Source organism: Microchirus variegatus (genome assembly GCF_963457635.1).
Source record: "Microchirus variegatus genome assembly, chromosome: 2".
Classification (NCBI taxonomy): Eukaryota; Metazoa; Chordata; class Actinopteri; order Pleuronectiformes; family Soleidae; genus Microchirus; species Microchirus variegatus.
The window spans coordinates 12,211,167-12,233,506 of record NC_139803.1 but is presented as its reverse complement, the minus strand read 5'-3'; the positions used below and the strand labels follow the sequence as shown (position 1 = coordinate 12,233,506).

At 40.1% G+C, this 22,340-nt stretch overlaps 2 protein-coding genes across 3 annotated transcripts; both read right to left on the bottom strand.

The window, feature by feature from the left end:
* Positions 1-6,312: 6,312 nt before the first annotated feature.
* Positions 6,313-8,903, bottom strand: LOC310944734 (uncharacterized protein; the record flags this gene model as incomplete). Of its 2 annotated transcripts, XM_083910542.1 has the most annotated exons (4): positions 6,313-6,734; positions 6,837-6,890; positions 8,221-8,649; positions 8,765-8,903. In XM_083910542.1, the coding sequence occupies 4 exons, from the start codon at positions 8,901-8,903 to the stop codon at positions 6,313-6,315; spliced, it is 1,044 nt and encodes a 347-aa protein (XP_083766668.1). The 2 variants fall into 2 exon arrangements, with proteins under 2 accessions (XP_083766668.1, XP_083766669.1); XM_083910543.1 differs by lacking the exon at positions 6,837-6,890 and having other exon boundaries at positions 8,765-8,855.
* Positions 8,904-10,873: 1,970 nt separating this feature from the next.
* On the bottom strand, positions 10,874-16,876 carry capns1a (calpain, small subunit 1 a). The gene is made up of 11 exons (XM_083904175.1): positions 16,798-16,876; positions 15,943-15,999; positions 15,818-15,854; positions 15,616-15,708; positions 15,350-15,407; positions 14,922-14,986; positions 14,307-14,375; positions 13,672-13,750; positions 12,732-12,848; positions 12,553-12,611; positions 10,874-12,454 (listed from the first exon to the last, which is right to left on the bottom strand). Exons 2-11 carry the CDS (start codon positions 15,987-15,989, stop codon positions 12,428-12,430), a joined length of 651 nt encoding a protein of 216 aa, XP_083760301.1. The 5' UTR covers positions 15,990-15,999; positions 16,798-16,876; the 3' UTR covers positions 10,874-12,427.
* Between the last annotated feature and the right edge of the window lie 5,464 nt (positions 16,877-22,340).

Genomic DNA, 22,340 nt, shown 5'->3' with positions numbered 1-22,340 from the left:
GAAAACACAAAAAAATGTATAGGTGACCCCAAACTTTTTGAAAAGGTAGGGTATATTTAACATACAACCTTTCAAATGAACATATCATGTGCCACATCAGGTGTATTTTCAAAACAGCACTTTGACACTTGTGACTATGAAGTGTGTGTTTCCATACACACATCACCTGTCACATAAACATAAACCTCACATCCTCCTCCTCCTCTCCTGCTCCTTAGAGACAGGCGGACACATCCACAGCTTACCTGCTGCATCGCTCTGCGATGGAGGAAGTGTGGTCCGTGCGCCTTTGTGTCAGGAGAGCAGATGGACGGTGAGCCCTCTCTGCGGCCATCCTCAGTATTAACTTGCAGGAGTGTGACACGAGCGTGCCACGGGGCATGGGAACCAAAGAGGAGTCATGTCATCCCCCCCCACCACCACCTCAGACCTCCCATTAGTTTGAAGAGGCCGGCATCTGCCTCATCCACAGCCCACAGCAGCTTGGGGATCCTTCTTCTCCCTTGAGGACGCGTGGAAACGCAGCGAGACGGAGGGGGCTGCTGCAAATCTGACCCAAGCAGGCCCTCGAGGGAGAAGTTGGGCTGTTGTGGCCACTTCTGCAGCCCCAGCCTGCTGTCGGACTGCGGGACAATGGGAGGTGTGAACTGGGTGTGACGTCCTGACTGTGTGTGTGTGTATATTTCAGTGTGTGCATGCAGCCTCAAATTTATGCATGCCATTTGTTTGATTAGTCGATCTCATTAAGATGCTGGACGCAGAAACACCGTCCGGTGCTAAACAATGCACACACAGTCCCCACCACCTCCCGACTCAGCAAATTTATGGGTAAGACAAAAGGAGGAGGAACGAGGCGCACACTCAGCCAAATGACTGACTAATTATAACAGTGACAGAAATACTGTGTCCCTCTGTGACGTTTCTTTACTGTCCCTGGTCACAGGTCATGAAATTGGTGGTTTGAAAATGTTTAAGTCCTTTACCTCGTTCTTCATCAGCCATCTGTGCTGCAGTCGACCGTTCCTTTCTTCTTCTAGAGAGAGAAAGAGAGAGGCCTAAAATGTCACAGACAATCAGAAATGAGGACATAAATGCAGAGTCACTCTGGAGGCACAGATACAGATCTGGATACACAAGGAAGGTGAGGTAAATTGAGCACAGGTGATACACATCAGGGCAGGGCCAATCACACAGGGAGACTCCAGACACAAATAAGAGGTGGACAGAAAAACAGAGACAGCCAGGAAACTCTCCCACTGCAGAATAAAAAAAAAAAAAAGTAAATTGCAAAGTCCAGGCAGGAAAGACAAATCTCAAAAGTCCAAAGGACAATGGCACTGACAGGAATACTGGCAGAACTACAACACGTCAGAGCAATATTTGCATATGTTCAATGACATTACTGTATTTATTTATCGTTCCTATCCTTTTATTTTTATTTAAACGTGCATTGTGTAATAAATCTAAAGCAACTGGCCATAAAATCCTTCTATGTCACAGATGAATAATGTTCATATAACAAACTGAACTCACCAACAACAACAGTACAGCCAAAATATTAGCATTAAAAAAAGTATTTTCCAGACTGCAAATCATGTTTATGTTTTGAAATCATGTTTTGGCATATGGTGCCACCTAACGCCGTCTACCAAACATTGCAGTCAGTAGAGTCTCAGCTGCCGAGCAACCACGGGTTGCCAGTTACGTCAGAAAACGAAACCTAAAAGACCTCAGTATTTTGAATTTTAATGTAGTAACCGTTTTTTGGCCACATTCTTACATATGGCGCCTTTAAGTGAATGCATCGACTGTGAGTGGAATCATCCAACTTATTTCTCTTCTCTTATTCTACCGTTATTTAAATCCATTAAACCAACCCGTATGTGATTTCCATGACTAATGAGCAACAATTTTCATCATCATCATCATATTAGAGTTAAAGAGCCAATTATTATTTTTTCCCTGCCTCAGGGTCGTGGGTCTGATCCATCCGTTGTGGAAGGACAATTATATAAAGGTCAAAGGTCAGGGAACCAGCATGATAGGATCCAAGTGCATAGGTAAATTGAGGTAGACTGGAAAAATGTTGAGTGTTTTCAACTATAAACTATATTATTTTCTAACAGTTTGGACATAAACTAAGATCTTTGGACTGCGCTGATGTTTGACTAGTTATGTAAGGTATAATGACCTATTGATCCAAAAATGGCTGTGTTTATCGATAAAAAAAAGTTTCCAGTAAGTGAGCTTGGCTGCCGGGAATAGAGCTAGAAATAAGAAAAAGCACAATAATCTCAGAACAGAGCAGAAATGTCTCCGACACATCCCTCGTGCTTTCTAATAAACAGAACCAACGTCTCAGGGTAAATGAGGTCTGAGAGCGAGAGGCCACATATGTTTGAGTTTCTCCAGGTGGTTTTGAAAGGTTCTGAAAGGGGATTCATGCTTCAGAGGAACGGGACTCTGGATGTCGTTATAAATCCACTGAAGTGGTGTTGTAGAGTGTTTTCATAGGAGGGGGTTTGACAATCTAATCCAATGCACTTATATTTATAAAGCACATAAGCTAAGGGATGAACAGCAACAATGGAATCCATATACAACAATAAAGCATGCAAAGTAAGATTGTACATTAACCCTTTAAGGTACACACCAAGAAAAAAGCAAAGGGAAAATGATTTCTTTGCATTTTTTATTATTTTATTTTATTTATTTATGATAATAATGAAAATCAATATATATATTTTTTTTTAATGGAACCTACAGTATTTCAGATACAGGCCTCTACCAAACGGTTGAGACGTCTGTTCATAATAAACCTGGTTTGCATAATTCATAAAGTACAAAATTCATAAGTCACATTAAGTGTTCGTGTGAGTTCAGCTTGATGCATTGTTCAATGAGATATAGTGTGGTCAACCAAATGGTTGAGTAGTACCTTAAAGGGTTAAAGGCATAAAAAGCAATAAGTCAAAAATGAGTTACAAAAGGCCTTTTCCTCTGCTGTGACTGTGTTTATGTATCTGGCAGCCGGACAAACACTTTGTATTTGTATGAGGTTATGCTCAGACAAAATGTGATTATAGAGCCTTTAACATATGGAGAGAAACAACCTGTCGCGGTGAAGTCAATGAAATGTAAATGTGTGGATTGCAATTAGTCTTTTTGTCAGGACAACACAATGAAAGAATCTCGTCCAAGCCTGAGGATCACAGCTCTGCCTTATTTCATCACCTTTATTTTCAGGCCGCTGCCTCGACTCCTGCAGCAGTTTCAGTGGCAGATGGAAGATAAAAGGGGGGAGGAGCGAGGGAATGAGAACAGGTGGGGGTTAAAACGGAAGAAAAGGAAAGGGCACCAGGGGTCAACTGGGCCAATAGAAAGGGGGAGGAAACGTACATATAGACTTGCATAGGGACAGATCGATGGAATGATTTTTTTATTTTATTGTGTTTCTTTACATCCACGTCTTTTTGCCAGATGTCGAGCGACTTTTGCGACACATGGACATTTTTGGTTTGGAAGAAGATGAAGAACTGAGCAAAAATAAAAATGGCTGTGTTGTTTTCTTCAGTCACTGTAACACTAAGTCATTTATTTTAAACAATTTAAACCTATTTTGCCGACATTTAACCCAGTTTAATATACAATAGCATCTGTTAGAAGGGAGGCATCTGAACAGAAATATTTAGCATCACGTTGAATACAGACAAATGCAGCCCTGTAAAGGCATTCTTTTTACCGAATTAAACCAGGAACGCTCTTAGTGTAAAGGCTCACTTTCAGTTCAGCACAATAGACAAAAGTCGTATTTTATTCTTAAGAGATGGTACGACAGCTAGGATGGAGTAGAATACAGTTTTATAGGCATTCAGAGTGAATAATGCCCTTTCAGAGGGGCTTAAGTCTCAGGTTTAAGGGCTCCATAAAGAGCTGAAGGTAAAGACGACCAGACCACAATAACTGAATACAGCTGCCTATTCAGGAGCCCCCAGCCCCCCAACCATGCACACTCTAATGCCCCCCCCCCCCCACTCCCCCCCACTCCTGCCTTCCAGCCATGGAGGAAACCGCAGCAGACTGTTGAACTCCCGCTACATCCCGCCCCTGCTCCCCTCCTGCTGCAGCATCCCGGGCCAGCAGCTGTTTAACCAACAGAGGCGAGAGGAGGGGGGGAACAATGCAGTTTGACTTAACTCTGTCCCCTTCTGTGTCTTCTAACATGTGTATCTTTGTGAGGACCGGGCAAAAAAAATTATGACAAAATGAAACGTCCGCTCCGTATGAATGAGATGAGAAAGGAAAATGAGCCACAACTCCCAGCCTGAAAGAGTCAACGTTAAAGCTCCAGTGTGTAACTTCTCTTGCCAAAACACTGCTGTAGCGCTTTTCCATTACATGCCACACAGTTACAGCACCACTCACCTCGGCCCATCAGACTTCTATTTAACTTCAGAGTAATGTAATCTGTGGCTAATTATAAATTTAGAATCAGCTGGCGTCTGGCGCGATATAAAACAGGATTTTATTCCTCCCTGACTTTGCCAGTTGTCTTCCAAATGTAATTATGTGAGAAGCAAACCTGGTAAAACTCCACTGACTGATGCTCTGGTCTTTAAAAAAAAAGGACAATTGTGCTGCTTAAGTGAATTATTTCATTTTCAGCATTTTCAGTCGCTTCAACTGGTCATTTATAAATAAAACACCACCACCTGCTGGATTAGCAGGAAAACTACACCTCTGTCCAACAGACAAATGGGTCAAAATGATGTTGAATAGTAAGTAAAAAAAAATAATTAAAAAAAATGTGAGGCTGAGAGCTCGTAATAAAAGTAAAAAACACTTGCCAAATAGGTGAATGTTGAAATGATGGAGTTACAAATGGACGACTGTGCTGCAGGTTTCCTCACACATGGTCCTCTCCCCACTGTAAGGAATGAATGAATGTATAAGTGAATGGATGACATGCATGAAAAAGGGGCGAAAAGTCATGTTTGATAGAAACACTTTGTTTGTTTTAAGAGAACACCAAAACAGGATGTACAACACTCACCTCGTCGTCAAAATAAAAGCAGGTTCAGGTCTTTGTCTTTTCGGTTCATCATTTTCATGTGAAAAAACAACAAAAAAAGAGAAGTTATTAACCGTTAACCGTCTTGCAGGTGAGACCCCCAGGCTGCAGGATCCAGATCCAGTTGCAGGGCTATTATTAGCATCACTAGCATTAGTAGTCGTAATCACCTCTCACACTTCCTTTAACACAGTTCAACTACTAAAACTACAATGCCCATGTTCATCGTTGTGAAGGAACATGTCACCCAGTGCAACAGTGTTGGCTCATTAATCTGCTTTAATAGCTTCACGACAGCAAAGACTAAAGGACACAGGATACACACAATACTTTGGTTTGCTAGTTTGTTTTGGTCTTTGAATATTTGACACTGAAAAAACATTTGAGGATCAGTTTTCCCACTAAATCTCCAGCAGTTATCTTTTTCCCGACAGCTCATATCGTCAAATTTAAGATTATTTACTTGGCACAAATGTTAATCTACATATAGACAGTGTTTGAACTAATGCATTTCTTTCTATGAATTATGGCCACAATAGATTTTTGGTCTGTTTAAATACATGAGTAGTTTATTCCATGTTTTTTTAAAGAAATAATTGAAACTTTTATATTCAAGTGTTTGTAATGTTAAAAACTAAAAAAACAAAAACTAATCCAGACAATCACAAATTATTCAGTTACAGGAATTTTCAAACAACAGTATTCAACACACCTTGTAGAGCTTTCAGACAAATGGACCATATAATGGTCAGATGCAGAAATCCACTTACCATTACAGTACATGTGATAATCTCCAGACACTGATGCAAGGACACACAAATGGATTTGACCGACAGCTCCAACGTAAAGACTAACTCTCTGAATGTCAACATTAAAACTATTTAAATGCTTTAAAAGTGGTGAATCATAAAAAGTGTTTTACAACGTGAGTGGAAAGTCTCACTTTCAGTAGCAAAAAAAATTCAAAAATAATAACAACAGAACAAAAAAAAGAAAATCAAACGCTCCACATGTTCTTTCTTTACAGCTAACACTGGTTCTTCCTCAGTCCTTTTCATGTAACTATGTTTCCATTCCATTTTCAAATATAGCCATGGAAAATCTGTAGAGTTATATCAAAAAATACAGTAACCAGCAGTGAAGTCCGACAGAACTTTAAAAACAAACAAAAAAAATAATCCTGCGCCTAAAGGCCATGGAGGAAGTCAGTGATACAACTCAACAACTCTGATGCATGGTTGCTATAACGCTGGCCGTCCGTTCAGTTTGTCATGCATGAGCGCGATGGCGCCCCCTGTGAAGTCTCTGAGAACCTGCACCATCTCCCGCTGGAGCTGCAGCGACTCGCGCACAAAGTCGTGCTGAGTCTCGGCCAGCTGCTGCACTGACTCGGACAGCAGCTCCAGCGAGCGGGAAACCGTCTCCAGCAGCATGTTGGTGGCGTGCTGCTCTTGGAGACTCAGCGCAGAGTTGTGTAGCATGCTGTCCCGCGTGCTCTGCGGGGCCTGACCTGGCATCGACGGTTCGGAATCCATCTGAGGTTGTCCTTGTTTTGGGATGCCGTTGTTTCCTTGATGGTCCTCCGTAGGTTTCGCTGCCGGTGTGGAAGGAAGCAAGTCTTCCCGCTGGTCCTCGTCCGAGTCTACAAATGCAGCTTCAGTGTCTTGAGGTAAAGAAGAGAGCACATTAGCGATTCCTGATTCCTAAAAAAGCGGCACTGTTAATTCAAGGATTTAGTTTAAGCATCAAAGACCCAGCACCTCACCTTCTGGTGCAGGTAATTCATACTGCACGTCAAAGCCAGGTTGTGACGAGTCTCCTGCATCATTTAAAACATTCAGATGAAGCCACTTTCGTGAAGTTCACCTAAATAAGCTCGTAATTCCGCCGTCAAAGTATATAATTGCTATCACTGCGATAATCTTAATGTATTTTATGAAGAAACAATACCTTTAAAGGTGCAATATGTAAGAATGTGGCCAAAAACGGTTACTACATTCAAATTCCAAATACCGAGGTCTTTTAGGTTTGGTTTTCTGACGTAACTGGCAACCTGTGGTTGCTCGGCAGCTGAGTCTCTACTGACTACAAAGATTGGTAGACGGCGGTAGGTGGCGACACATGCCAAAACATGATTTCAAAACATAAATATGATTTGCAGTCTGCAAAATATTTTTTTAATGCAAATATTTTGGCTGTACTGTTGTTGTTGGTGAGTTCTGTTTGTTATATGAACATTATTCCTGAGTCTCTGTGACATATTAGGAGGATTTTATGACCAGTTGCTTTAGATTTATTACATAATGCACCTTTAAGTTACACAATGTGGGATGTGCTCTCGGGTATTTATACAAATATGACTACATATTTGTTATGTTTTAGTTTTCCAAGATGAAAAATGACAGCTTAAGTTCACGTAGCTTGCGTTTTGACACGACTTGTAGAATACTAAAATGTGACGTTGACTCAACAGACGGTGTCGTCACTGGATGAGCGCAACATCTGACACAAGAATCAAACCGAACTGTAGATCAGTTAAAAAGACTTATAAAATTTCGGAAACAGGAATTAATCTCCAATATTTATAAAAGGAAATCTTTAAAATCTCATGATTTAACAAAGGATTAACATGTACCGCATCCTAATCCACAACACGATTCTCACCGTCCATCTCGCCATTCACTGTTTGTTATTCTGTGATGTAAAGGTCAACAGGAAACTGATTCAATATGCACTAGCTTATAGGGCGATACAGCGCTACCTATGAATTGTAGATCAGTAAAAAAGACTAAAAACATGCAAGGAAATTTAACAGAGGAGTCTGGTGTATTTAGCAACAGCACTGCTGAAAGCTGACGACCGTGAGCCAAATCACAACCCGTTCAGCCGTTTTTCTGTTCAGTGACAGGGTCAGACGGAGTCTGTGCTCCGCTCATGCAGGAAGTACTGAACGATTCAGTGAATGAATCTTTGTAATTCACTGATTCTACTGATTCAGTACACCAAAAAGTCACTGTGTGTGTGTCACAAATAGATGTCACGGCAGTTTTTGCACAGCTGTGCTATGATGAAATACATACCAGTTAAAAACAAAAACAGTTGTAGTTTAACTGTTAACTCATGACATAAAATACATTCTTTTTTTTTACCTGACTGTGCAAGTCCGCTCATGTTGTATGAGGGTGGTGGTGGCATAGCCATCTCGCCATTTGGCGAATTCTGCAATCCCATCATATCCTCCTCCTCAATTTCCTCATCCTCATCTGGCACATCGTCGTCATCTCCCAGCGGGCCAAGGTCACTCATGATCTGGTCTTCCTGGTCCATCTCCAGGATCTGAAGCACTATTTTCTCCGTCTGATTAAGGTCTCTGGAGAGGCGCGAGTTGAGACCCCTGTTGGGCACTGTCCCTGACCGCATGGCAGCCACTTTCCGTTTGGTGTCACACTTGAGGTCAGACCATTTCTTGATGACCTCGATGACTTCTCGCTGGCACTCCCCAATCTCATTGACCCGTGCAGTAATCTCTGCCCATGTACGTTTCTTGGTGTCTGTTGGCACGCCACGATTGAATTTGCCTTAAGGAGATAATTAAAAAAGAGTGTGTTAAGTGATAACCAAGATTTGATTCTTCATAAATGTAATTCTGTGACAGTATGTGACCATAATGTTATTTGGGAAGAACACACATACCCACAACAATTGTGCGGTGCTTCCTCACTTCATCCAGCAGTATGTGGACTTCACTGAAAGTGAAGCGGGCTTTTCGCTTCTTGAAGCGCATGGCGCTGTCTTGGCTGTAGTACAATGGCGAAGGTGATGGCGACGACATCGTCCACACGCGCTGTCAACAACCGTGGTGTCCAGCTGCTCTTGTAGTCACCTCTGTGCTCGACTTCTCCAGCCGTCTGTCCAGGAGGGACGAGTCTGATTAACAACACAGTTAAAGAAATAAAAGTTAACAGTTAATCTGCATCGCTAATGAATCATTTTTTTATGACTACAACGACAAAATGCCCTTCAAGAACGCTTCAAGCTTCACAACATTCAAAAGACAAAAAATGTGTCTGAGTCAGATCTGTGGACACATCTTACCATCATGTGCTATTTATAGTTCCTTATATACTGTACATACCTAAACAACAACAAATTAACATCTTGATTTCTCTGCGTCTGTTCAGTGACCCTACACCGTGAAACTTTTACATTTAGTCTTGATCAGTGAATGAAGTGGGCTGGTACTGCACTTTTATTGACATAATAACTAATTCACGATACAATTTCCGTCTGAGATCAATAATGTACATACTATATCTATATGACTGGTGCATTATGCTGAATAGCTGTGGTGTCATTGTTACACCAACAAAAGACTTGACATGTACTACTCACCGATGACATCTGCACACGCGTTACATTTTAATTGATTAATGGCCTTGGAATTACTATAATAACGAGCTCAGTTGACACAGTGGCGACTCTTTACTCAGCCATGCGAGGAAGTGAAACTGATGCTAGTTAAATAAATAAATATTATCAACGTGTTCTCCATAGCGTCGTTGCACGTAGAGTTGTTTTCATGCGGTCCAGCAGAGACATTGTACAGGTTTTAGACACACGAGAACAGTTGCAGTTTAAACACTGAGTGAATGAACAATGGATGATGCTAGCATCACTGCACATGCGATAGCATGGTTAGCTCGGTGGGAGGGAAGGGCACTCGTAGCTGCAAGCAAGTTATACCACAACCTATATCACCACGGATATTACAAATAAACAACAGTTCGTTTATTTACACACTGTAGGATATATCCATTTGTCAAAGCGCATTCTACTGTTATATACTCCAGTTAACACCGGGTTAGCTCTCCTTGCTGCAAGGTGCTAGCTGACGCTACGTTGCAGTCACAAATGGCTAAGGAAGTGTTTCGGCAACGTAACCCCGGCTGACGAGTTGTGCGTTGATATCCAAAAATGTGTGACGATGTGACGAACATACCCCACAGTCAAAGAAGTTAGGATTGAGTCCAAAGACGTGAAGATTAACTTCCTTATCACCAGAATAGCTTCTGTCAAGCTAGCCAGTGTGAAGCTAACGCTTAGCAATAAATATGTCCGGTTAATTCTAGTGAGGTTCGGTGGCGCGTGGACTGGAGCAGGTGGCTAAACATAGCTGACCAGTTTGACATTAACATGATAGTAGGTGTTGCGAGACGTTTTACTGGTGGTTACACGTGTACCTTTTACAATAATGATTACGATGATCTGAGATTTCACTAGTTAAGTTCCTTTATTTCCTTACATAAAACTCGTCATAATGTGGGGTTTTATTTCTAAGGGGAACATATAACTTCCGGTGTCGGTTGCAAGCTTTACTCGACAACCAGACAACAACATGCAAACGCGCGGGTTCTTCTCGAGTGCAGACATTAGCTTTGCTTTGGTATTTGTCACTGTACTAGCAGTAAATATGCTGGTGTGCACGTTGCACAAAAATAGTAATAATACAATAATAATAATAATTTAAAAATAAAGAAATAATGATCGTCACGTTTCATCTTAACGGCAGAGGGCGCTGTCGTCTGATCGTAATATGGTTTCCTGGTGCAGAAGAAGACGTCTCACGTTGCCTTTGGCAGCAGATCGTGAAATAATTTATTATGGTAGTCCTTAATATTATTCTCTTAATCCCAAAAAGGAAAGTGACCCCAGCCTCATTACATACAAATAACATACACTCCTTCTTTAAGTAAAAAAAAAGAAAGAAAAACAAAGCAGCCATGTGATGCTAAAACATTTAATATACCATTTATTTCAAATATGGCACAGGTAATTTTAGCAAACATACACGATACATAACAAAATGATGGCGGCTGCGACTGCATGGTTAAAACTCTTTCTATTGGCGACATGCATTAGTGGCACACACACACACGCACATCAGTTATATATGATCACACACTGTGCTGGCATCATCTCTGATGCAGGTATTTAGGATAAGTCTATGACAAAAAGTGATAAAGTGATCAGTTAATAAGTTGACAAACGGTTTCGCCACCAGCAATATTCCACAACAAAACACGAGCCAGCCCGAACACCACCTTACCTCCCAGGATGTTAATATACATTACAGAGACGATAATGGAATTGTATGTGTTGAATATATACTGTACATTAATGAATTACCTTAACCTTCACTTTAAAAGTACATTTTAAGGATTTATTTGTTGCTTTTTGTTGCTGTAGAGAGCATTGGGGTTCGGGTTAGTGGTGCAGAATGATGCAGAATAACAGAGTGTACAAATTATTATGTGCTTGGTGCAAATAAACCACAATTCATGCACTTTCCTCACATTTTTGTAAATGATCTCTCACCATTTGCCTAAGACTTGGTTTCACAAAGACAGAGTTGCTGTGTGGAGTTATTTGGAGTGAAAAATAGTGTTTATTTTTCTTGTTTCGGTAAAAAGAAACTTCAGCCGCATGGGAGGAGAATATTTATTCCACATTTGAAGAATTAGGTTTTTGACATTGCAGATGTAACTACATCAGCACAACTTGCACCTCTAAAGTGTGTGGCCTGCTGGGGATTATTAGAAACAGAAGAAGAATGTAAATGCTAAAAGCTGAACACTGCCCAAACCCAAGCCAAGGGGAGAAAAAGAATGATCTTAAATAGGTGGCAGCTGTGTTGGGGGGGAAAAGAAAACAGACCTAGTACAACACACCTTCACCTTCAACGTCTGCTCTGTGAGAAAAGGTGTGCCCACTGCCGAGTGTAGTTAAGGTTTAGTTCAGTAGCAGAGTGTATGTTCCTTACTAAGCCTTTTTTGTTCAAGTGTCCAGCATCGCTCAATTCACCAATTTAACCTGTTGACTGTATCTTTGTGAAACCAGTCCCAGCCGCAAAAACAACGAGAGCTTTCTATTTTCACATTATCACGCTATCAATGCCATTCAGCATCTGGATGTTGGCCTGTCTCTTCTCATATAATTCTGACCTGAGGGAAAACAGCAGGTCATAATCATCAGATGCCAAAGAAGGTGACCAGGTAATGAAACATACTAACATCTTAATAAACCTAAATCATGTTGGCTACACACTTATCCAGGTACCAATGTGAGAGCAGCTTTGGCTCTTTTAATTCTGGTCTGGTGAGTAATGCAGAACAACGAAGGATCTCCCAAACTCTTGCATGGCCTTAATATTCTGAATCTAAATCTAAATAAGCCTGCATGCATCAGAGATTCACCGAATAACACAGGACATCAATGGGTTAAATGAGAAAAAATATTGTGTAATGCACAGACAAACAAAGTGGTTCCAACAACAAGCGGGAGTAACATCGTCTGTACTCAAGAGTACATGGTCAACTGAAGCCACTGAAAAGACAAAAGAGTAAAGAAAATGACCTTTAGGTAACTGATCTGACAATAAAGTAAAAACCATGAAATGTTTAAAACATCCGAGTCAAATTTACCTCCTGAACATTGACTTTAATGGTCCCATTGTTATCCTTATCCAGGGTTTTGAAGGCACCTGAATCAGAACAGATATTCAGCCCACTACACATTCACATGATTAAATTCCAAGTCAATGTTGTCACACAGATAAGGCCCACATTATCTGGACATTTTACGAGTGGTCTTTGAGACTTACGGCACATGGCATCCAGCCTCACAAGGCAGCCAATGTAGTTATCGAAATCCATGTTGCCGTCCTCATCACTGTATCTGCGAATGATCATGCTGAACAGCTGGTCATTGAGAGGGAAGCCTGGAGAGGAGGTGGACACAAGAAACCACTGTCACTGTACTGTTACTGATTATTTATAGATAGGTTGACGTGCACATTGAAGAGGAGATTATGACTGCACTCCTCTTTACACAAATACATTCAAACTACTGCAATGATATTCAAATCATCAAGCCTTTACACAGCAGCTGGTGATGTTGCCCATGTTTTCCAAAGTGTTTGCAGACGAGAATCCTAAGAGACATCACCAATTCCACATTTAATGGACTAATGTAACTTACCGGCTTATGAAACAATTACCGTACTCAAATCAATATCATCTTTGATTCTCTCTGGTGTTTGTATTCAATGTAGGGCTGCAACACTTACTAAATTATTTAGCAATTATTCTGATAACTGAGAAGTGGGATTTCTTTTTTCATTTTTATAACAAAACAAACAGGTTATGTGATCATTATTTTTTCTTCTCCTGTACTACAGTCTGATAGACTACGAATCAACAATGATTTTTTTTTATTACTACATCTATGAGAGTCATCAGGCAGCAATAAATGTTTATTTTCACAAGTGATTTATCTGTCAAGTAATCAGATTCCAATGATCTTTGGGTATTCGATTAGATACTTGGTTGAATATATGTCAATCGGTGTTTCGTAAATTAAAAAATGATGACATCCACAAAGAAACTAGAAAATGTTACCATTCTGGAAGCTGAAAAAAGAGAGTCAAACCAGTTAATAAATTATCAAAAATGTCTAATCTATTTAATGGAGAAGCAGTCAAGTGAGTAACACCTTTTCACCTGTGCAAAAATTAAAACAACAACTAAATAGAAGAAACTCACCAGCAGCTCTGAAAGCGTTGGGCAACTCATCTGCACCAATGACACCAGAGCCATCCGTGTCATAGGACTTGTACACACCCTTAATAACAACAACAATAAGATTATTTCAAACACTACCAGCATCTGAAGTGGTGAATCTAACTAGTGTAGTAATGTCACATTGATTTACCGCCTAAAAAGAAGGGCAAACTGATGCTTCCCATCAACCCAAAGAGCCACCAAATCTATTGCGAAACCTAAATTGATATATTAAAAAAATATAATTCTGTTTAAATCTAATGTCATTGACAGTTTCTGATTTTCTCACACTGGTAAGCTAAAAGAATCAAACACCAAATCCATCACCTGAGAGGAAATTGCATGATCTGTCCCTCAGTGTAGCCACTTTAATAAGACTGTACATCAGTCAGCTGCAGTAAAGACAGTGTGCAGTATCCAATGACACATTTGGGATCCTGCACAGCCAAGTCTGAGTTCTTTGTAGCTACAATCAGTAGCTGATTAAAAAAATCATCACAATAAAGCGTTGTCTGTGTTCACTGTTAGAAACAGCAGTTCAGACTCACCACAGGAATGTAACTGTACAACAAGAGACCACTGTGAAAAAAACCTTCAAATGGGCGTGCTTTACTTGCCTGCCATTTCTTGATATTGTTCCAGATGTGTTTGAACTCATGGAAGCCCAGTTTGCCAGTACTGTCACTCTGAAACGGCGTTAAGGACAACAGTCTCCTCATTTAACTCGAGTGTCAACAAACAGCAGTAGCTGTGTGCACACTCTGTTTGCCCAGGGTGTATTTCATAAGTCTTCCTCATGTGGCATCACTTTTGCTTATGCGTGTATTTTGTGTACCCTGCACATGATCTATCTTTCAAAAAACTTTGTATTATAGATGCTATAATAAATAAGGTGTATTATTATTTTACAGCAGTGTACCCAATGAGCTCTGACTTCTACTGAGTGTGTAACTCTCACAACCATCAACGTCATTAAACCTGACAATCCAGAACTACAGGACAAAATGAAAACAAATGTTAAATGTTACACCTTTCTTGTTTAGCAAATAATGGTCAGAAGGTATCAACGCATGTTCCTTGCTGTAATGAGCTGTGGGTGTGATGGAATGTGGTGAGTCAACATAACTCCTTTTATAGCCAAACGCCTTTTCTATGAATTTCCACTGTGCTGTCGGCTGTATACTGTTACCCCCAATCACACGACACACAAAGCTTAAAAATGACAAGGATACATCCATGACTGCCACCATGCTTCTGCAAGACTCAATGCTGAAGCCATCCGTCTTTAGATCTCCATCTGAAAGAACAAAAAAAAGTAATAAATACAAAACAAATAATTAAATCCATACACATATACACAGTATCGTGCAAAATTATTGTTGTTTCTGTGCCTTTCAAATTCTGTGATCATTGGCATTTGGATTGGAATGATGTGACTGAATATTTCTTGACATGAAATCACAGGACAAACACAGATTAATAACATTAATTAGGGTTCCACTCAAGGTTTAAGAAAGCCAGGGTTGTGCTATTGCTCAAGTGTAATTAAGGGTAACATTGCAAAAACAATAAATCTAATGGTGGCCGAAGACTTTTGCAGAGTACATAAGTAGAAAGTGAGAGCAAGACTCCAAAATTGATAGATGAAAACATGTCTTACGCTTTGAAATGATTCTATTCAGGATGTTCATCAGTTCAGCTGGGCTCACCTCCATGTCCTGCAGCAAGTATGCAATAGTATAAACATTCTAAAGCCTGCAGTAAGCTGTGCAGACATGGTGCGTCACAATGGGTGATAAAGAAGCATTTGTGGGACAGTTAACACCAAGTCTAGAATGACTTTCTCCTCGAATTTAGAGAATGAGATCTAATAAATAGAAGAACAACATAAATTGAGAGAGCAGTACAGGCAGATGCATCACTCACATCTCCAGCAAGTTGCTGGAAGACTCTGCGGAACTGTTTCTCCTCATCACTCTCATGCTGCTCTGCATATTGAAGTGGCCTACGTGGTGGAGGCTGAAGGGCAGAAGGATCACAGTTTTTATTTTTAACATCTCTGTAATCATCAAGAATTAGCAATACGAAATAAATAAATAAATCTGGTCATATAATGTCCATCACTCACAGGGTCAGATGGCACAAACTGGGACGGGTCAATGTCGCTACAGAGACAAGAAAGGTGAAATGACAAGATTAAAACCACAAAAAAAAGATGTTTGGCTTGAGAGTGTACGTTGAACAGATTTTTACCTGACAGCTTTAATGATGCCACTGAGGAGCGATTTGGCTAAAAACATTTTGTACTAACTGTGAAGGCAAAATGCAAAACAAGTCAGGGAAAACCTTCATACCATAAACACCAGCCCAGTGAACATTTTTAAAACATACTCGCTAAAAAGAACCCATGACGTAAAAAATGCATATTGTAAACAAAGATCGAGGTACAAAAGCGGCAATAATTCGCCATTCATTATGAGTGGCAGTTATGTTTATGCCATGCTAACCTGCTAAATGTTACAGCAGCTGCAGCAGCACTGGTTCGACTTCTATATCAAGCAACAACATGCCTCGGGATTTCCTTTAATTACTCAGACACAGTTGCTAGACAGCCACAGCCACACCCACTAGCTTCTCCGACAATTTCCTGTTTAGGAAACATACAAGATACACAAAGACTGCGGAAACTTAATGACTAAGTATCCCGTCTGTATATGAAGTTTAAAATGCCCACTTTACACGCATTGGCGTTAAACCCTGGAGACGCTAACTCCAGGAAGGAACTCAACATACGACACAGCTAATGTCAGTGTTATTACGCTACGACATGTTACCATGTTAGCGTGCGTCAAATACTCTAAACCAAGCAAACTATCAGCCGTGGGGGTTTAAGGAGGGGCGTACTCGAGCTAGCATGTAGGCTAGGGTAAAAAAAAAAATCCCAATAACTTCAGCGTTAGCAAAGCTAACGTTTAGCTAACTGACACGGCTTGAGAATGCTATCTGTCAAAGTCAGCAACACTCGGAAATTACTGACGTAAACACCCATATAACCCTACACCGAGTTTACAGGAAACGATGCGTTATTAGTCTAACATTAGTATTTACCTCGGGTCTGCAGCACACAGAGAAGTTAAGTGGGGGAGCTTGCGCAAGTTCCACTGAACTACAGTTGGCACAAACTGCAGTGGGAGGCTGTTCGTCAACAACACGCCCCGACTGACGCTGCATACAGGAAGTGACGTAAACGGAAGTAACCTCAGTGTTCTCCCCAATGTGAATTACTGATAATACATCCATGGTGCGAATGCCTCCAAAATCATACTGCAGTGTGAGAGCACCTTTACAATGTAAATTATATTATTGAACATTTTACTTTATTTACATTACATCCATGGTAAGTATATGCATGTACATGTACATAAGTGTAACTAAACACTAAACCACATCTCCTTAAGGGATAATACCTGATCAGTTAAAAAGACTGATCTATAGTAGTTTGGGATTATTTTTAACCATCACTAAGTACCAATTTCAAATAATACCTCTGATCTGCATTTAACTCAATGACTACTACAAGCAACCAAGTGTTTAATTCATAGGTTGTGTATAATAGATATGTGTATATGTCTGTTTGTGTTGTGATCTGTGACTGATCCATAGCTCCATTAGCTCCTCTGCAGTGCATCTTATGCAAAGTAACGCCATAATCGTTTAGCTTTGCTTTGAAAGCTTTTAAAGATTTCTTAAGAGATGCATTTCTTAAGTGGAGCACTAATAAGAAGCCCGACATTCCCTCAGGAGATTTGTCAGTGGACATGGGCTGAGTTTCAAATTGATCACAGCACAATGAATATTTGAACACAGCTTAATGAGAAGGGAGAGAAAATTGCGTTGTCATTTATTTTGACAGAATCCTTTTCTCTGGTAATTGGGTCACATCAGCAGCGATTACCCCAGACTCAGACGTGAGTGAGCAAAACTGTTAGAGGAACTTTTTTTCCTTCTGTTGTTCAGCGATCGAGACGACGTTAAGAAAAAAAAATGCTTTTGTCTGTGCAGATGGAGAAGAGCCGGGTGTATTCATAAGGTCATGTCATTCATGTGGCACACAGACCTCAGGGCGAGCGGTGCAGACTGTGTTTCTGATCGCTCTGTCCTAACAGAGACTTGCTTGTTTATTGCAGTCCTTTTCTGAAATGGCATGACACCATCTAAGGAGAGTGAACAAAAGTGTGACAGCTGTGTAAAGTGTCAACGCTGAATTAAACCAGCAGGTGGAAACAAAGAACACTTGACTGAGTTGATCTTTAGCAAAGAAGGCATCCTCTGCATTGGCTATGCAAATAAACCATTTTACATTTTAGTGAGTGTAAATATGTCCAAAATGTGCTATATAATTATATAATAATAACTATTTTCATTCACAGATGTTAAACCCTCTGCACTACATTTTAATCAGCACTGAACAGCTCTGTCTGTATTAATAATATGTTAAAATAGTAGGATATAAAGATTCTACAATATATTTTTATACTATTTCTATATACTATACTACACACAGCAACAATCTGCTTTACATTACGAAGCCCTCCAACCTCAATGATCACACAGTGCATGCTGTAGCAATTACAATCTAATTAAATTATCCTCAAATTCAAATTCAGTAAGAGGAAAATGTAACATTTCCTACTGTCGATTTCCAATGATTTTTTTTTTTTTTTTTGCCCATAGATTTATGGCAGCATTTGGCAAAAACATGTTCTTTTCCTGGCTACAGTTCTGACTCTGTGACACCGTGACAATCGACTCTCTTGTTTTTGACTTTGAGGAACTGGGGGTGAGCTCATCTCAGCGCTGCTCTGTTTTTATCACAGCTACATCTCCTTTTAATCCCCTCTGGTCTGCACTATCCTGGTTGCCTTGACAGTGCGGTGCACTTCTCTGTGCAACAGAAAGTCTGTGCACTACTATCCCACACGCTCACCACACAGGGAATAGGATTCATTTATGCAACGACAACACGTCGGTGAACTGTGCATAAGTTTGTAACATTCACTTTGAAAGCACCCACTGGTTTTTGAACCTCAAAACTGTTTATTTTAGATTATTCTGCAATTTTCCCCAGAGAGAATATTCTTTGTGCACTGAAAACAATGGATTAGACGGTCATAACTGCTGTTTACTTGGTTTCTAAATTGCATAGTATGGTCATCTAATGGTGTATTGACACCTTCTGAGACACTGCACCATGGTTTCTGCAAACAAAACACACCATGTAAGTGGTTCCCTGTGTGTGTGTGTGTGTGTGTGTGTGTGTGTGTGTGTGTGTATATATATATATATACACTGTCTATATATGATATTGTTGAGCTGTTGTGAGTGCACCTGTAACCCAATATTTAAGAAGTGATAATACATAACGTGCACTGCAGAAACAGTGATATGTGTCCTTCAGGTTCCACTCCAGCTAAAATTACTCCATCCATGAAATAGAGGTATCCATGGTTACATCAGGAGCCGTGTTAAAGGGTGCCTCTGTGTATCTCTGTTCTCCAGCAGTCTCCACCCTTTCCCCCCCCCCCACATTCATCATTTAAAAGAAATCACCGCGCCACCTCAAGGTATCCAACAGCTTATGATTTGGTTTTGCAAATGAGATTTGCAGTGTGTAATTTTAATCATATTGATAGAGATAGACCCGGCTGTTAAATGTCTGTGAATTATGAATGCAAACCACATTACAGCTGCAGTCACCTGCACGGCTTTGAGGGAGGGAAACACAGAGCACAAATTTCTGGGGGCTGCGGGAAGAAATATTGTATAGCAGCATCCCCAATACGACATATTTGCAATCTTCAGAACAACCTGTTACCTTGACAACACAATTTTATCATTCAAGCCCATTGCTACCTTCTCTCACAACAGGAATGAAATGTGCCTTAAATGTATACCGCTGCAGGCGTCTACATCTCAATTCAAGGTAGAAACGAGACGTGATGGGCTGTGAGATGTGCAGAACATTTTTTTTTTTAATCATGATTTGATTTCATAAACACTGTACACTGGACTGTGTGAGAGGATTTTTTTTGCCCCCCATTATAGCAAAGAGGGTTTGCTCTGTAGTGCTTAACAGAAATGATGTTGTACAGTAAAAAGAAGAATGTGATATTTAAAGATAAAGCTGCTGTATTTCTTATGTGCGTTTTCCAAATATTGTATTAGTGTGGTTACTGTTTCCATTGACTGACTCACTGACTGCAGGTATATGCCTATAATCAGTTTCTCATTCTGACCATTGTTATGCGAGTCATGATCATGCCCATCTGCTGTTCTCGATTCCTCGCTGAATTTCACAAGCGTCCTGGGAGGAAAAGATTTTGTTTTGCCAAAAAAATCCAAATCAAATTGACAACAAGGTTGCACAGCCGCTCACCATCCACACCCACAGCATTTTTGATTTTTACCCCCACAAACACAGAATTTGGATTTAATTCTTATGATTAATCTAGTTCCACACATGCTTTTGTATTGTAAATGATTCCTCGATCCCTTTCACAATGCCAGAAATAACATTCTGGTTGTGATACAGTACATACCTTCATTCTTATCTCTTTGTCTTGTTCCAAACAGGTCAAATTTATCCACTCACTAAGGCTAAAAATACAGAGACCAACCTTTAAAAGAATCGAATGCATGTTGCCTCAACTGCTTGCATTTCGTGCCGCTAAAAAGAGCCCATTTATTTTAATGATCTCGGCACAGCGAGAGCCGTGTGCGTGTGATGTCACTTTCCTGGACTCAGAAGATTAGGAGTGAATTTGACGGATAATGAAAAAGGTCAAAGGTGCAAACGCGTATGTTTCATGTAACACTATGACTGAGAGAAACAATGGAACAGAACGCAGTGTGATTTATGGCTGCGCTTTCATTGGACACTTTTACTTGAGCAGAGATGAGTCAGTGTCAGCTTGGACTGAGTCGGATTCCAGCTGAGGTGAAGCGATAATTATCACATACCATGCAGCTACCAAATGACACGGGCTACATTTCATTGTGCCCACACCCGATATCAACCCTGACCACTGCTGCGGAGAATCTTCAAATTAAATTTAATATATTCAACTTGTATAATCAGGCTTCCAGTGCCCTGCAAATGCTTACAGCCATATTACGACTGCTCATACAGAAGAAAATGCTGAGGAAAACTAAAATTTAAAATTTTTCTTTTATCCAGAAACATGACTGCAGTGTCAGTCTATCAGCGGCTCCTCCATTTTGGCTCATACTATAATATTCATGCAAACACTTAAGGAATGAAAGCTTCTCATTTATTTTTCCTGACGAGTGTCAGCAAAGTTTTATAATATATATCATCACATAAAACATCTGCTGGATAGCTCAGCACAAAAGTGGGTATCATCATCATTACATGATTAGTTCTGAGATAATGAAATCTCAACAATTGGATGGATTGGCTTGAAAGTTGTGGGGACCGGAATTAGGTTTGACATTCATATTAGAGTGAGGTACAGTTTGATTGTCCAGTAAAGGTGATATTAAATCAAGATATTCCATCATAATGACAATATTTGTATGACGATATTTCACCCAATTTCAAAATAAAAGTGCTTGCGTTGACGTTGTTCATGATAAAAATAGTTTTTATGATCCAAAATTAATATTTTGGATCATAAGCTGCATACTAGCTCTCTAAAACTGATATTGTATGTTAGTATATGCACATTTTAGCTTTTAGCTTTTACCTTATGGCTTTTAGATTATCATATTCAGATAATATGAACATGTTGTGAGGACATAATGCATTCTCCATTTCCTGAACCTTAACTATCACAAATAAATCTCATCCTAAGTCAATACCATAAAATAGTCACATGCACACACAGGTGTTTCCACTATACCTTGTGTGAGGACGTCCTTGTGTTGTACCCAGTCATTAGTGGAGTCGCAGGCCTTTAATCAGCCCAGTTAACAGGAAACACCTGTATGGGCGTGTGCTCTCAGCCCCATCAAACCCCATCATCTTTGGGTTTGTTTACATGTTCAGATTGTGATCACAGAGAAACATTTGAAGCCCCCGCCGTCTCTCAGATAATTCACGAACTGAAACAAAATGTTTGCGTTTGTGCAGATGGACTCGCGCCAAAGTTACTGCTGTTTTGAAGCCATTACAACAAAAGGATTTGAAGCCGAACGATGCCATGGGGGGAATTAAATGTAGGGTCCGTTGTTTAACACCCAGCTATACGCCGGTGTGAATTTAATGCTGTTTTTCACCACATAACTGACTCTTATATACAACTTCATCCATTCACATGTATCATGCTTTATTCTCACTAAATATAGCTTCTATTGAAGTAGAGCTGATAATAACAGTTGAAAAGTAGACTCATTTTCCCATAGACTTCTATTCAAATTGAGTTATTTTTGCAACCAGCAGGGTCACATTCTGGTGTCAAATCAATATATTCTTACTTCCTGGTTGGCTTTTAAGGAGCAAATGGAAGTAAATCAATTTTAAAGGTGCATTATGTAATAAATCTAAAGCAACTGGCCATAAAATCCTCCTAATATGTCACAGAGACTCAGGAATAATGTTCATATAACAACTGAACTCACCAACAACAACA

Bases quoted from the DNA above. Each gene is read 5' to 3' on its own strand.
- capns1a (XM_083904175.1), bottom strand. From the start codon at position 15,989: ATGTTTTTAGCCAAATCGCTCCTCAGTGGCATCATTAAAGCTGTCAG. The intron at 15,709-15,817 runs GTGAGTGATGGA...TCTGCCCTTCAG, and splicing joins AGTTTGTGCCATCTGACCCT to CCTCCACCACGTAGGCCACT. The intron at 14,987-15,349 runs GTAAGACATGTT...TTGTTCTTTCAG, and splicing joins GAATAGAATCATTTCAAAGC to ATGGAGATCTAAAGACGGAT.